Below are 16,563 nucleotides of genomic sequence, written 5' to 3' on the forward strand. Positions count from 1 at the left end.
CAGGGGTTTATTTTGCTACATAGTTACAGTCTTAAGGCCACAAAGCATCCAAGGTAACACCTCAGCAATAGGGTACGTTCACTGGAGGATGGCCAATGGCGTCCGGAAAACCTCTGCTAGCTAGGAAGGCAGCTGGCGTCTGCTCCAAAGCTCTGGCCTCAAAATGGCTTTCTCCCAGGACATTCCTCTCTAGCAAGCTTGCTTCTCTTCAAAACATCACTCACAGCTGCACTGACTTCCTTCTCTTTGAGTCAGCACGTTTATATGGCTCCACTGATCAAGGCCCACCCTGAATGGGTGGGGCCATGCCTCCATGGAAATATCCCATCAGTTATCATCTACAGTTGGGTGGGGCGCATCTCCATGCAAACAACCTAATCCAAACGTTCCAACTTAATCCCCACTATTATGTCTGCCCCACAAGATTGCATCAAAGAATATGGCTTTTTCTGGGGGACATAATACATTCAAACCAGCACAGGTATGGTAGGAACAAGTTCACAGAAATGTTGCTATATTAGGTTACTTTCTTGGGGTAGAGTAAGAACCTGTTGGAAGTAAAGTAATTATCTTAGGTTAGTTGTCTTTTTCTTACTCCCTTGTTATGGTCTGTTTGAAATGCGTTTTTATTGTATGTTTTTTGAATTAAAAAAAATTTTTTTATAGTTGATTTAAAAAAAAAGAGTTAATTAAAAAAAATGAAAAAATATGCAGAGTCCCCTTGAGGAACTGGTGGAGAATGCAGGGGTATTGGGCTTCCCCGCCTCGATGGCTGCTAATGTGCTCACAGACATAGGGGACTGGTGATTTGATAGCTTGAGCCCTCTACCACAGGACTTGCCCTTGGGAAGACTGTTGCTGCAAAGGAGAGGCTAGGCCTCCCTATAATTGTGCCTAAGAGCCTCCTCCCGAATGCCTCTTTGTTGCTCAGATGTGGCCCTCTCTCTCTAGCTAAGCCAACTTGGCAGGTGAAATCACTGCCCTCCCCCCTACATGGGATCAGACACCCAGGGGAGTGAATCTCCCTGGCAATGTGGAATATGACTCCTGGGGAGGGATGTAGACCTGACATCATGGGATGGAGAACATCTTCTTGACCAAAAGGGGGATGTGAAAGGAAATGAAATAAGCTACAGTGGCAGAGAGATTCCAAAAGGAGCCGAGAGGTCACTCTGGTGGGCACCAATATAGACAACCCTTTTTAGGTTCTAGTGAATTTGAGGAGGTAGCAGTGAATACCTGAAACTATCAAACTACAACCCAGAACCCATGAATCTTGAAGATGATTGTATAAAAATGTAGCTTATGAGGGTTGACAATGTGATTGGAAAAGCCATATGGACCAAACTCCCCTTTGTCTAGTTTATGGATCGACAAGTAGAAAAATGGTGGAAGCAAAACAAACAAACAAACAAACAAACAAACAAAGGCACCCAGTGTTCTTTTATACTTTAATTGCTCTTTTTCATTTTAATTATTATTCTTGTTATTTTTGTGTGTGTGGTAATGACAGTCTCAGGGATTGATTTTGGTGATAGATGCAAAACTATGTAATCGTACTGTGAACAATCGAATGTACGATTTGTGTTGCATGACTGCATGGTATGTGACTATATCTCAATAAAATGAATTTAAAAAAAAAGAAATGGCTTCACTGTAATAACATGGAATGTAAATGGATTAAACTCCCCAATTAAAAGATATAGATTGGTAGAATGGATTAAAGTTTATTTTGTCTGATACTAGTATAGCTACTCCAGCTTTCTTTTGGTTACTAATTATGTGGAATATCTTTTTCCATCCTTTCACTTTCAACCTATTTGCATCTTTGGGTCTAAGATGAGTGTCTTGTGAACAGTAGATAGAGGGATCATGTTTTTTAATCCATTCTGCCAATCCATGTCTTTTGATTAGGGAGTTAAATCCATTAACACTCAAAGTTATTACTGTAAAGGCAGTTCTTGATTCACTCATCTTATCCTCTGGTTTTTATTTGTCAGATCTATTTTTTCTTTCTCTCTCTTTTTATCCTTTACATTATCCTTACTAATGTTCTTCAATTCTCTACCGTCCTCTAGACCTTTCTCTCTTGTCCTTTATTTTTGGCTGGCAGAACTCCCTTTAATAGTTCTTGTAGGGCTGGTCTCCTATTAATTAACTCTCTCAGCTTCTGTTTATCTGTGAATATTTTAAACTCTCCCTCATTCTTAAAACACAGTTTTGCTGGGTAGAGAATTTTTGGCTGGTACTTTTTTTTTTTCAGCATCTTAAATATATCATACCTCTCCCTTCTCTCCTCCGTGGTGTCTGATGAGAAATCAGCACTTAGTCTTATGTGGTTTCCCTTGTATGTGATTATTCATTTTTCTCTTGCTGCTTTTGGAATTTTGTTCTTCTCTTCAGCATTTGACAGTCTGATTATTGTATGTCTTGGAGTGGGTCTATTTGGTTTTACTCTGGATTACATTGGGCTTCTTGGATTTGCATATTTATTTCTTTTATAAGGGTTGGTGTTCTGGTTTTGTAATGCCATTTTGCAAAATACCAGAAATGGATTGGCTTTTATAAAGGGGGTTTATTTGGTTACAAATTTACAGACTGAAGGCCAAGAAAATGTTGAAATTAAGGTATCAACATGAGTATACTTTCACTGAAGGAAGACCAATGGAGTCCAGAAAATCTCCGTTAGCTGGGAAGGCATGTGGCTGGCATCTGCTGATCCCAGGTTGTGTTCCAGCTCCTCTCTCAGCACCTGTGAGCTCTTCAAAATGTTGCTCTTGGGTGTTTTGTTCTCTCTTAGCTTCTCCAGCTCCTGTGCATTTAAGCATTTGGGTTCCTCTCTTAGCTTTGCTAGCAGACCTTTTCTCTCCAAAATGTCCCTCTCTGTTGCTCTGAGGTCCTTTGTTCATAAGTTCTTTTATAGGACTCCAGTGTTTAAATCAAGACCCACCCTGAATGGGTGGGGTCCATATCCCCATGGAAATAATCTAATCAAAGGTATTACCCACAGTTGGGGGGCTCACATCTCCATGGAAACACTCAAAGGATTCCAACCTAATCAACAATAATACTCTGCCCTCACATAATTGCATTAAAGAACATGGAATTTGAGGGGACATAATACATCAGCCTGGCACAGTTGGGAAATTTTCAGCCGTTATTTCTTCAAATATTCTTCCTGGCCCTTTTCCCTTCCCTTCCACTTTTGGGACATCCATGATGCATATATTTGAGTGCTCTGTGTTGTCAATAATTTCCCTGAGATACTGCTCAAATTTTTCCATTTTTTCCCTCAGTTTGTTCTTTTGTCCTTTCAAATTTGGTTGCTTTGTCTTCTAGCTTGCTGATTCTTTCTTCTGCGTCTTCAAATCTGCTGTTGTGAGTCTCCAGTCTATTTTTATTTTTATCTACAGTGTCTTTTATTTCCACAATGTCTATTATTTTTCTATGTATTCTTTCAAATTCTTCTTTACGTTCTTCTAGTGTCTTCTTAATATCTTTTATCTTTTTATACACATTCTCCTTCATTTCTTTGAGAAAATATGGAATGGAACACTTCATGAATTTGTGTGTCATCCTTGCACAGGGGGCATGCTAATCTTCTCTGAATTGTTTCAATTTTAGTATAGGTGCTGCCAAAGTGAGTACAACTGGTTGTCTTTTTCTTGTTGAGTTGCAGGAGTTCTTTATATAAACGAGATATTTAACCCTTATCAGATATATGGTGTTTCGGTTTGCTAAGCTGTGGAATGCAATATACCAGAAATGGGTTGGCTTTTTCAATGAGGTCTTATTAGGTTACAAATTTGCAGTTCTGTGGTCATGAAAATGTACAAATTAAGGCATCAGGAGGAAGATACCTTCTCTGAGGAAAGGCTGCTGGCATCTGGGGTTCCTCTGTCACATGGGAAGGCACATGGTGATGTCTGCTGACTCTTCTCTCCTGGTTCTGGTTTCAATGGCTGTTTCTAAATGTCTCTGGGCATTTCTCTCTCAGCTCTCTGGGCTTTTACTGTCTTTTATCCTCTTCAAAAAGGACAACAATAAAGGATTAAGACCCAACTTGAATGGGCTGGGTCACATCTCAATTGAAATAGCCTAACCACATAGGCCCCTGTGCTAGTTTTAATGTATTATGTCCCCCAAACACCATTATCTTTAATGTACTCTTGTGTGGGCAGACCTATCAGTGTAAATTAGATTGTAATTCTTTGAGTGTTTCCCTGGAGATGCACCCCACCCAACTGTGGGTGATGACTCTGATTGGACAATTTCCATGGAGGTGTTACCCACTCATTCAGGGTGGGTCTAAATTAAATCACTGGAGCCATGTAAAAGAGCTGACAAACAAGGAACTCAGTGCAGCTGTGAGTGACATTTTGAAGAGGAGCTACAGCTACAGCTAGAGCTAAGAGACACTTTGAGGAATGCACAGAAGCTGAGAGAGTAGCTGCAGATGAGAGACAGTTTGAAGATGGCTGTTGAAAGCAGACTTTGGCTCTGGAGAAGCTAAGAGAGGACAAACACCCCAAGAGCAACTGAGAGTGACATTTTTGAGGAACTGCAGCCAAGAGAGGAACGTCCTGGGAGAAAGCCCTTTTGAACCCAGAACTTTGGAGCAGACACCAGCCTTGTTCCTTCCCAGCTAATAGAGATTTTCCAGACACCACTGGCCATCCACCATTGAAGGTACCCGAATGTTGATGCATTACCTTGGACATTCTTGGCCTTAAGACTGTAACTGTGTAACCAAATAAACCCCCTTTTATAAAAGCCAATCCATCTCTGGTGTTTTGCATTCTGGCAGCATTAGCAAACTAGAACAGCCCCCACAAGAATGGATTAAAAGAGCATGGTGTTTTCTGGGGTACATAACAGTTCCAAACCAGCACATATGGTTTCCAAATATTTTCTCTCATCTGTAGGTTGTCTTTTCACTTTCTTGTTAATGTTCTTTGATGCACAAAATTCCCACTTATCTATTTTTTCTTTTTTTGTTCATGTTTTTGTGTGAAGTCTAAGTAGCCATGCTTATTATGAGGTCCTGTAGACGTTTTCCTGTTTTCTTCTAGGAGTTTTATAGTTTTGGTTATTATATTTAGGTCTTTGATCCATTTTAGTTAATTTTTTATATGGCATGAGTTAGGGGTCCACTTTCATTCTTTTGCATGTGGATATCCAGTTTTCTCAGCACCCTTTGTTGAAGAGACTATTCTTTCCTTATTGAGTAGACTTGGCACCCATGTCAAAAATCAGTTGACCATAGATGCTAGGGTTTATTTCTGAACTCTCAATTCTGTTACATTGGTCTGTATATCTTTCCTTGTGCTGGTGCCATGCTGTCTTGATTACCATAGTTTTGTAATAAGTTTTAAAATGGGAAGTGTGAATCCTCCAGCTTTGTTGTTCTTTTTCAAGATGGTTTTGGATATTCAGGATTCTTTGCCCTTCCATATGAATTTGATGATCGGTTTTTCCAGTTCTGCAAAGAAGGCTGTTGGAAGTTTGTTTGGGACTGCACTGAATCTGTAAATTGCTTTGGGTAGAATTGACATCTTACAAAGTATTTAAACTTACAAGCCATGAACATGGAATGCCCTCCATGTATCTAGGTCTTCAATTTCTTTCATCAATGTTTTGTAGTTTTCCATATCCAGGTCCTTTACAGCTTCAGTTAAATTTGTTTCTAAATATTTGATTCTTTTGTTTGCTATGGTAAATGGCATTAAAATTTTTTCAGGTTGTTCATTACTAGTGTACAGAAACACCACGAATTTTTGCTTGTTGATCTTGTGTCCCACCATGTTGCTGCTTATATTAGCTCTAGTAGCTTTGTTGTAGAGATTTCATGATTTTCTATGCATAGGATCACATCATCTGCCAATAGGGAAGGTTTTACTTCATCCTTTCCAATTTGGATTTTTTTTTCCTTGCCTAATTCATCTGGCTAGAACTTGAAGTACAATGTTGAATAACAGTGGTGACAGTGGGCATCCTTGTCTTAGCCCTGATCCTAGAAGGAAAACTTTCAGTCTTTCACTAATAAGTATGATGTTAGCCGTGGGTTTTTCATAAATGCCTTCTATTATGTTGAAGACGTTTCATTCTATTCCTAGATTTCCAAGTGTTTTTCTCAAGATGGCATGCTAGATCTTATCAAGTGCCTTCTGGTGTCAGTTAAGATGATATGTTTTTCCCCCCTGAATCTTTTCTACAATAGAGTTTTGACTAGTGCCCAGCTGCTAACATGGTCCAGAACAGGTTTGTTTAGCTGCTGCCCAGACTGATGAAGTTGGGGAGCAGGGACTTTCAATTAATGATATGTGATTCTTCGTAATAGCTTCATTGTTAACAGTATGCTGCTCATTGAGACAATGGTCCTCTCCTTGGTAGCACAGTTCAAGGTCACTCACAGAAAACCATAGTTACCCCTTTAAATCAGAGATCTGGGGGCTATAAAAGCGTAGTGATTACGAGTGATTGAGTCAGACTGCTTGGCTTGAAACCTGCTAGCTGTATGATCATGAGCAGCTTACTTAGCTTCTCTCAGCCTCAGTTTCCTTAGCTGTACAATGGGGAAAATAGTGAAGATTTAATGCCATACTTCATGTAAAATATTTAAAACAGTGTTGGCCCAGAGGTGCTACTTTTAGCAAATATTAGTTATTATAATTGTTAGAGCAAATTTGAGAGTTGGGATCTTGATTATTTTTATATGCAATAAAGCTACCATTTATTTGTACATATGTGATTCTTTTAGCCTTCCAGATTTCTAACATTTAAAAATGTTTGATGTTTGATTATAAAAATGCTCAATTTTAGTCTATGTGGGAACTGCTGATAAGTTTAAAGAAGAAAATAATGCTTGCCTATTATCACAAACTCCTCTCCTGGACTCCCAAGAAAACCTATTAAATTTTGCCATTTTTAGGATCTTTTTCTCTGCAAATGAAAAACAGCATTATTGTGAAGTCTTGCCTATTTGTTTGTTAATTGTTTATTTATTCAATAAGTGATGCCTTTGGGACTGAGGATTTGATCCAGATTGCAGCCTTGTGTAGGATTATGTCATTGTTCCTGAGGGGAAAGCCTTGAGGGTGTGTGTGCTGAGGGGATTGGGGAGGTGGGGCAAGTGTGGATGAGTCACCTGCTGGATTTGGCATCTGGTGCTGGCAGCAAGAGCACAGCCTGTGATCACTCAGCCACTCCTCCCCAGTCCCGTTGGCAAAAACAAACAAACAAACAAACAAACTACCTTGGGGTGGGTGTGGAAGGAGGTTTCAATGAATGACATGTGTTGCCTTTGTAACAGTCGTTGTTAACAGTAAGTAGTTATCATATGACAACCCACAGCAGCCCTTTGAAGTAAAAGGGGCTTATTCTCCCTGGTTTGCAAAACAGGAACTAAAGGCTAAGATGGTGGGTGTTAGGTTTTTCAATTGAGAAGAAAAGAGATGTGGGTGGGCTGAAGCCCCAAGTCAAGGGCACAGGAGGGTTTATAAAGGATGGTTGGTGGGAAGTTCTTTGTCCAGGGAAGGGCAGGCTGCAGGTCTAGGTACAGATGTTTCTCAGTGGCTACTCTTGGGAAAGGCGGTAGCTGGCAAGTTTCCATTGGCTGGTTTGAGAGCAAGAGCTTGGGGAGTGGGAAAGTTTAAAATTTTAAATGTTCAGGATTCCTGAGGGTGGGGGCGGTGGCTTCCTGAAGACCGGCAGGGTTCCTAGGGTGGGGCAGTGGCCGGCTGCAGATCTGCAGGGTGAGGGGTCCCACTGCAAAATTCCTAAGGGTGGGGGTGGGGTGAGGGGCCGGGGCCTAAACTTAACAGTGGGTGAGTTACCCAAGGCCACCAAAGCCAGTACATAATGGGAACCCAGAGTGAGATCTGGCATTCTGGCTCTGAGTCAGTCATGGTGGCCATTATAAGGCCTGCTTGCCTCCTATTTAGATCAATTTTTGGAACAATTAGATATTTGATTTAAAGGAATAAATTGTTGGGTGTTCCGGTTTGGATATATTATGTCCCCCAAAATGGCATGTTCTTTGATGCCATCTTGTCGGGGCAGACATATTAGTGTTGATTAGGTCAGAAGCCTCTGATTGAGCATTTCCATGGAGATGTGACTCATCAACTGCGGGGGAGAACTTTGATTAGATTATTTTCATGGAGGTGTTACCCCACCTATTCACGGTGGGTGGGTCTTAATTGAATCACTGGAGTCCTATAAAAGTGTTCACAAACAGGACCACAGAGCAGCTGAGTGACATTTTGGAGAGCAGCTTAGAGAGACATTTTGAAGATGGCTGTTGAAAACTGACACTGACATTTTGGAGAATGCCATTTTGAAACGCAACCTGGGAGCAAGCACATGCCAGCCACGTACCTTCCTGGCTAACAAAGTTTTCCGGAAGCCCGTGGCCTTTCTCAAGAGAAGGTACCCTATTATTATGTCTTACCTGGGACACTTTATGGCCTTCAGACTGTAACTTTGTAACCAAATAAACCCCCTTTATAAAAGCCAATCCATTTCTGGTATTTTGTGTAACGGCAGCATTAGCAAACCCGAACAATTGGGTTATTTTTATAAAAGCTATTCAAACTGAAGAGCAAGAAAGAGCACCATACAGTATTTAGATTTAAGGTAAAACATATATGTATACTTTTCAAAAACACAAAAGAGAAAGTTTTAAATGAAACTGATGAAGAAAGAATCCCAGCACGTTTGCATGTCACCAGGGATCTAAAAGACTGGATTTTGCTGGCTTGTTTGAGCACCTACTATGGACAAACATTTTTGCAGGTGCTATGGGGGTGTGGGTAGGGACCTGGCTCCTAAGCCTCCAGATATCAGACGGCCATCTATATGGCCATTCCAGGTGACAGAATTTGGTGCATGTCACAGAGATGGCTCAAGGTCCTATTCTGGGACTTCACATTGAGTCAGCATGCCTAGCTTGCGGGATCAAGATAAGCTGCACAAAGGAGGTATCACACTTTTAGAGTAAAAATTTAAAGGACCAAGAAATTATATGTACTAATAAAACAAGCCTACCATGTAACATTAAATTCTACTTTGTCACACTTGCTCAGATGTTTAAGATGATAAACAGCAAGACAGTGCTAGAGTTGATGCCCTTTTCTCCTTTTCCAAGCCCCATTGCCTTCCTCCTCCCCGTGCACCCTTAGGAATTTGCGGTGTTTTCAGGAAACAGCATCTTGGCCTCTAAAGAATGTGTGGGATGTTCTATAGGCGAGGGGTGGGGGGCATTCCAGGGACAGGGTAAGACACAGCAAAGACACAGAGGCGGGGAGCCGAGGAGCACGTTTGGGAAGTGTCTGTGGTTTGGTTTGTCTGAAGCTTGCAGCCAGCCTAGGGATGGGAGGCTGGGCCCTGGGGGACATGGACAGCAAAAGCGGCTGGGCTGCAGCTGGCGAGTCTCTGAGTGGAGCGGGTGTGGGGAGGATAAGAGGGCTAGAGGCTGGAGTTACCCAGACGCTAACTTGGGACTACTGCTGGAGTTCGGTGGGGGAGAAGGCGTCTTGGATCTGGGGTGACAATAGAGAATGGGAAGGAAGGGGATCCTGAGGATCCCCGGTGGGGGTCGGAGTGTCAGGTAACTGGACTTAGGGGCCAGGAGGAAGATCTCCGGGAAGGCAGGAGGCGGTGCCTATTTGCGAGCGGGGGTGAGTGTGAATGAATGTACATGCGTGTGTGACACGTGAGCCTGGGTGTGCACACCTATGTGCACACGTGACTATGCGTGCGTGTCCTGTGTTTGCACGTGCGGTCGCGCCTGAATGGAGGGGCACGAGCAGCTAGGGGGTGGGGGCGCGGAGCTGCTTCTGGGGCCCCGGAGGGGAGGCCCCCGGAGGGAGGGATGAAAGCTTGGGGACCTCCCGGAGCGCGGAGGAGCGGACAGCAACCGGTCGGCACAGCCCAGCAAGACCCCGGGAGCGGGCGGCCGGCAGGGAAGCCGAGGGGCGGTCGGAGGGGCAGGCCCAGCCCCGGGCACCGGGAAGCCCTCGGGTCATCGGCTCCGACGCCGCTGCGCGCCTCCCCTTGCGGGCCCACCTCGGCTGGCTGCTCCGCCTGGCAGCAGCGGCAGCAGAGGACTAAGGGCCCGCCCCCAGCCCCGCCCCTCTCTCATCCCTGGCATTGATTGGTCGATGAGACCTTCCCGTTCCTATGACAGTCAATGAGGGCGCCACTGGCTCCTCCCCGCCACCGGACCCCGCCCCTCCCTCTTCCCGAGCGGTGATTGGTCGACTCACCCTACTCGTTGCTATGACAGTCGCCGAGGGCAGTCGCGGGCTCCTCCCCGCGCCTTCCGCCCCGCCCCTTCCCGGCCCTCACCCCGCCCACCACCTGCCCGCGCCCGGAGGGAGGCGGGGCTGGCCGCGTCTCCATGGCGACGGCGGACGCGGCGGTGCAGACAGCTGTTACCTGTGGGCTAGAGAGTCGTCGGCTGGGACCGAGGCCCGGGCGAGGCCATGTCGGATCTGGGCTCGGAGGATTTGGAGGAGGAGGGAGAGAACGATCTTGGGGTGAGAGCTCCGGGCGACGCCGAGGCTCCCGGGCGGCGCGGTGGCGGGCGGAGCCGCGGAGACCGGGTTTGCAGAGCTGGGGAGGTGTGGAGACCCGGGGACCGGGCCGTAGCCCCCAGGAGGCCGCCAGGGACGAAGACCACGCCGGCCCCGCCGTGCGCTGTGTCCTGGAAGTCGGTGGTGAAAGGTGACACTTTATGACGTCTGCTTGCTGCGTCCCCTCCTCCCCTCTCCTCCCCACCCCTCCCCCTCCACTGAGGGCCCCGATTTCCAGACGAAAGCCTTCGGAAGCTTCCTCCTCTCTGCTGTCAACCCCGGTCACCAGCTGCCATGTCATCCTTGAATAAGTCATTTCTATAACTGAACCTGGCTCCCTCCCCGGGGATTAAGGTGGGTGAAGAAGAGCTACCTTGGCAGCCTCCAAGAAATGCCAGAAGCCCCGGGCTCAGGGCAGGGTCCATGAAGATGCTACCCCAGAACCTGTGGACGCCTGTGCCCTCTTCAGTCCACCCTGAGCAGGTTTTGGGATGTTCCCTGTTCAGGCAGCGGCAGCCCGGGGAAACAGGCCCCTGTCTCGGGGGAGGGGCGGAGATTCCGGCCTCCCTGCTCTCTCTGGTAGGGAGGGCCCACTCAGCACTCCAGTGGCTGTTTCCTGGGGCTGCCCTAACAAAGCACCACAAACTGGGTGGCTCGAAACCCCAGAAGTTTGTGGTCGCCCAGTTCTGGAGGTTGGAAGCCTGAAATCAAAGAGCCGGCAGGACTGTTCCTGAAACCTGTAGGGAAGGAGCCTTCCTGGCCTCTTTTAGCTTCTGGTGTTTGCTGGCTGTCCTGGGCGTTCCTTGGCTTATAGATGCCTCCTCCGTCTTCACATGCCTCCCCGGTGCCTGTCTCTTCTATTCTCAAAAGGACCCAGACATACTGGGTTGGGGGCCTGCTCTACTCCAGTATGATTTCATCTTAAATTCAATAATTCCAAATGCAATGACCCTTTTTTGAAATAAGGTCATAGTCTGAGATATTGGGGGTTAGAACTTAAGCAGTTTTTTTTTTTGGGGGGGGGGCACAATCCAACCCATAACATCTAGTGGCTTTGCACACTTGTCCTGCACCTTCTTGTTCTACATTTTAGTGGAGCCGAACCAGCGGGAACCTACTGCTTGTAGGTGCTGTGCTGCCTTTGGCATCATGGGATTGCATGCAGGACAAGGCTACTGAGGCCAGCCTGAAAAAGAGGTTTTTATTGAAATGTCATTGGGAGACTCAAGGGAATGCCAAGAGAAACCCAAATATTCAGGACAGCTGCAGGTGCCTTGGCAGCTGGAGTTTGGGTCTTTATCCATAAAGCTATGTGGCTCCCACATTCATTAGTGGCTTGAGAATCTCCCCAAGTGCTTATTAACCAGCTGGAGTGGGATCCTGGGAATCTGCATGGGAGCCACAAGCCTGAGGACACATGTACGCACACACATGCACCCACAATGCAACCACACAATGCGTGCATCCACACAGGCACACACATGCTCATGCACACATCAACACACATACAGCCACACACACTTGCATGCATACACATTGACACACATGTGCACACATGCACAATCACACAGAGACATATGTGGAACCACATACACATGGATGCGCATATGCACACCCAGGCATACACACTTATGTGGGTTCACACTCAGGCACACACACACAAGCAGTTTTAGAGTGGATCCAGTAATGCATTCTAGCTCTCAAGCCTGCCTATCTCTTGTGAATCTTAGTTCACAACTGGGCATTGGTTGGACATTGGTGACCCAACGGATGGGCTTTCCGGGGTCAAGGGTCCACCTGTGGGCAGTCAGCTGTAGCCCGTTGTAGGTGCTGGGGGGTGTCACATGGTCTGGGGGGCTGCCCCCAGCCGGGTGGTTCCCTAAAGGAAGAGTGTCATAGAAACAGGCCATCCCCTGGCCATGTGGACTCCACCCCTCTGGCCTTGGTTTCTTCCGAGAAGCTGAGGGGGCTGGGCCAGGTTCACTTTCTTGTTCCCCCTCAACTCCAGGAATCTCTGCAGCAGGACACGTACATAGGCACACACATGGCATCATTTGTGCTTCAGCTCATTCGTTCATTCCAATGGATAGTTTTTGAATTCTTACCGTGTTTAAGGTGCCATTGTTGGTGCTGGGGACACAGCCGTGAACAGTGGAGAAAGGGTCTGTGTCCCAAGGGAGTCAGACATGTGCTATGAGTTCATCAAAAACCAGGATCTCCGGAGAGGCCTGCCATGGCTGGACAGCACTGTCCACGACAGGCCCTTGAAGGATGGGCGGGTTCCAAGGTCATGCAATGGGATGTGCCAGGCTCCTCGAGGGTGACACAGTCATGGCAGCTGTGCAGCTGTGGGGGACAGAGCACACCAGAGAGGCTGCTAGAGTCACATCATGGAGAACTCTGGAGACAAGGCTAATAGTTTAGAGTCCATTCCATCAGCACTAGAAAGCCAAGGAGGGGATGGCAGTGTGTGTGTGTGTGTGTGCAGGGTCAGTGAGAATGGAAGTGACTTGGAATTTGGGGAAAGTCACCCTGGTGAGGGTGGCTGGTTTGAAAAGAGGAGAAACTAGAGGTGTTCTGCAGTCCCTTTCTTGGGGGAGTGATGCGGGGATTCATTTTTAGGGAGAAGGGCTTGGAGCTCCTCCCCACCTGTGGGCTGTGGATGGCAGAGTGACAGTGGTTTAGCAGTTTAGAGCTTTGGAGTCCCTGGGACCTGGGTTCAAGTCCTGCCTCTACCAGTTTACAAGCTGTATGATCTTGGGACATCATCCTTTTTGAGTCTCAAGTCCCTTAACTGTAAAATGCAGATAATAGTACTATCCACCTTTTAAAGGGCTGTTTTGAGGATTAAATGAGGTATACATGTGCCTGGACCTCACGTACTCAAAATTGTAAGTGACCGTCAGGAATCCTGGCAGATGGGGACAGGGCAGCTGCAGGCCGGTCTCCAGGAGAGGAGCTGTGGGGTGTTCATCCAGCCATCAAGTTGGTTTTTGGGTGTCTGTACGAACCCCAAAGGTGGTGTCTCCCCAAGCCAGAGTGACGCTTCCTGTCTGGCAGGTTGGGAACCTCAGCCTCAGTCTTTGTGCAGAGTTCAGAATGAACTAGGCAGTGTAGCGCCTCTGCTGGGGAGGAAACAATCGGTGCCCGCTCAGCCCTGTTTGCCAGCTCTGTGCCCCGTCTCCCAGCTTCTGCCTGGCTGGCTGCCCTGGGCAAGCTCCCTGCGTGCCATGGCCGCCTGGCCAGCACTGAGCGCCTGGGATCGGCCTGCCCCTGCACGGCCAGCAGCCGGGGCCAACAGCAGGACAAACGGCGCAGTGTAGTTCATGCTCCATGGGACCCCGAATTTATGCTCCACGCGTCCCCGTGAATTGACCATGTCTGGGACGTCACCCAAGTGCTGCCCTCCCTGGGTGGCCACCACTTTCACATCTATTTCCCTGTCCCCTTTACTGATTTCTCCTGGGAGCAGTTCTTATAAAAACCACTTGCTCAGGGTCTGCTTCTGGTGAACCCAACTGACAGTCTCTGCCCAGGAGGCCCCTCAACTGGCTTTGTGACTTCTTGACGCCCATAATTTTTAGGTTCAAATCATGGTTGAGGTCACTTTAAAGGGGACTTTTATTGGGAGGCCTTTGGGGCAAGAGGAGGGGCCTTTTGAATGTGATTTATCCTGAAAGGAACCTGTAAGTTCCCAAATTTTTTACCTAATTATGATCCTCTGGGTAAGGCTTTCTGGGCCAAAGAGTGCTATAAAAGGGCAAGAATTACACAAGTTTGTTTCTGAAGCCCCCTATTTAGTGTGTCGGCCCTCGTGTTGTAATAAGCCAATGTTCAATCATTGGTCTCTGCTTTGACCCTTTTATTATCTATTATGTGCCCTCCACAATCATGGTATTAGGCCTCAAGGAACTTTCATTTCAAGAGGATTAGGAAAAGGAGACAGTTGAACTGCAAGCTTGTTCAACTTTTAAATTGTTTTGCCTGAGGATCCATAATGATTGCCGCAATCCTCTATCAGTGTGTTTGAGGCACAAGTCTCTTGGTTGGACTTTTACAAATAAGATAAGCCACACTGAGTTGAAGAGTCCAGTTTAACTCCTTGGCTATTTCCTTCCCTGTCCCTGGAAGCTTCCTTGCTTTTAGGCCCCGGCAGACTCCCCAGGGTCCTTGGAAGGAAGATTTCCTCCCCTCGTGGTATTTGCATTTTCAGTCCCGGATTATTGGAGAAAACAAACAGGGAAGGTGTTCACGTGGGCTCGGGAGTGGAACACAAGCCTTTGCTACTCCAGGTTCTTTCCTATGAAGAACACACTTTGGAGAACCTAGCATTTCTCACAAATTGGTTGATTGTATTTCTACTGGAAAGGATTCTCATAATGAACTGCAAGCGCACAGGGTGGAGGGAGAGCGGGAGGCTCCCACCGTGGACATGTCCCCGTTGGGTGGCACTGGACCAGAGAGCACCGTCCCACCTGGCGGATGATGCGACTGTTCATGATACAGAGTTCCATGACCACGCAGTGCTCTGATGCTTACAGGATGCTCTGCACATGGGCAGTGCCTCATAAATGGTAGCCACAGTGATCTGGATTTCTTTTACCCAGGAGTATGAGGGGGATCGGAACGAGGCAGGGGAACGTCACGGACATGGAAAAGCGAGACTACCCAACGGGGACACGTACGAGGGCAGCTATGAATACGGTAAAAGGCACGGGCAGGTGAGACCCGGCGGCCCCGCGGGTGGTTTCCACTCACAGCTGAGGGTTTAATCGATCGGTGAACGTTAACTTTAGGAATGACGCAGATTATATCATGATGTGTTTCAGGGGACCTACAAATTTAAAAACGGTGCTCGATACATTGGGGAATATGTTCGAAATAAGAAGCATGGCCAAGGCACTTTTATATATCCAGATGGATCGAGATATGAAGGTAAAACGTTACTACAAACCAGAATTTTGGGTTGCAAAGGTTTTTCTTTCATGATTGCACTTGTCTGTGGATCCAAAATATACAAGAAAGCTTAAAGGTCTCCAGAACAGTCAATCATTTAACAAACCAGGCCAACTCAAGAACCGGAATGCCTTTTAATGAAGGAACTAGTCTGCGGTGGAACCAGCACGTTCTCGCCCTGGGAGCCAGTGTGCCTGGGGGCAAGTGACAGGGAGCTGAGCGTGGGCCTGGGTGGTGGCAGCTGTGACTCTTCCTGAGCAGCCCCTCTGCCGGTTGACATGTTTTTCTTCAGATGGAGGCCCCAGGGCTTCTGTTTCAGGGGACATGCCGCCTTGCAGAGCTGGCTTTGCCTCTCTCTGCCACAATCCCTCACATGCCCGTTTTATATGCCAGGGAGATTCTTGTTCCTTTATTGCCAGTTCCTCCCTGCTGCCCGTGCACCTGGCCACCTCGCTCTCTGAAATTTAGTCTAACCCCAAGGAAGGATGAAGGCAGGTGCCCAAACCCCAGAAGGGAGACCGTGGGAGCAGCAGGTGGGGGTGCCTGGGGGGGTCCATGAGCCTCTGGAAGCTGTGTGCAGAAGTCTGTGCTCTGGGCCTTCAGTTCTGGGAAACAGTCATCTAGTTTTCATCAGATTTCTAGAAAGATCTGTGACCCCAGCCCCTGGAGTGTGGTGGTGACTTTGGTGGGGCCCCATACAAGTGACTTCCCCCCCAGCCCCAGCCTTCTCATCTGTAAACGAGGATTAAATGGGCACATTTATGTGCAAAACATGTAGATTTGGGCCTAACTCATGGCAAGGCCCAGGAAATGACAGCTGGGATGATGACACATGGCGTGTGAGAACCGCTGTTTAAGTTCCTGTCTCATTGCTAGACAAAACCGGAACCAGTGATAAGCCATGGTGAGGGATTCCAGAAAGGGGAGTCTGCCGGATTCTGAGACCAAGACGGGAAGGGTGAATGCTGGCCTCAGAGGGATGGTGTTTTTGTTTTGTTTTGTTTTGTTTTGTTCTGTTTTTAAAGTCTTA

At 47.0% G+C, this 16,563-nt stretch overlaps 2 protein-coding genes and 1 non-coding gene across 5 annotated transcripts in view; 1 reads left to right on the forward strand and 2 right to left on the reverse strand.

Annotated features, from left to right (window-relative positions):
- Positions 1–10,658, reverse strand: part of SLC37A1 (solute carrier family 37 member 1) — a 96,240-nt gene extending 85,582 nt beyond the window's left edge. The window contains exon 1 of the transcript XR_005216031.1: positions 10,441–10,658. The gene's annotated coding sequence lies outside the window, so the exon portion shown is untranslated. The remainder of the gene's footprint in view (positions 1–10,440) is intronic.
- Positions 3,537–3,648, reverse strand: LOC119510982. Its single transcript, XR_005212093.1, has one exon. It is a non-coding gene; the product is annotated as a U6 spliceosomal RNA (small nuclear RNA).
- Positions 10,267–16,563, forward strand: part of RSPH1 (radial spoke head component 1) — a 38,170-nt gene continuing 31,873 nt past the window's right edge. The window contains exons 1-3 of one of the 3 annotated variants that reach the window (XM_037831308.1): positions 10,267–10,541; positions 15,185–15,298; positions 15,407–15,512. In XM_037831308.1, the coding sequence (XP_037687236.1) occupies positions 10,282–10,541; positions 15,185–15,298; positions 15,407–15,512 (480 nt within the window). In that variant the 5' untranslated portion in view covers positions 10,267–10,281. The remainder of the gene's footprint in view (positions 10,542–15,184; positions 15,299–15,406; positions 15,513–16,563) is intronic. The other 2 variants (XM_037831301.1, XM_037831318.1) reach the window with 2 other exon arrangements.

Source organism: Choloepus didactylus, chromosome 1, assembly GCF_015220235.1.
Source record: "Choloepus didactylus isolate mChoDid1 chromosome 1, mChoDid1.pri, whole genome shotgun sequence".
NCBI lineage: Eukaryota > Metazoa > Chordata > Mammalia > Pilosa > Megalonychidae > Choloepus > Choloepus didactylus.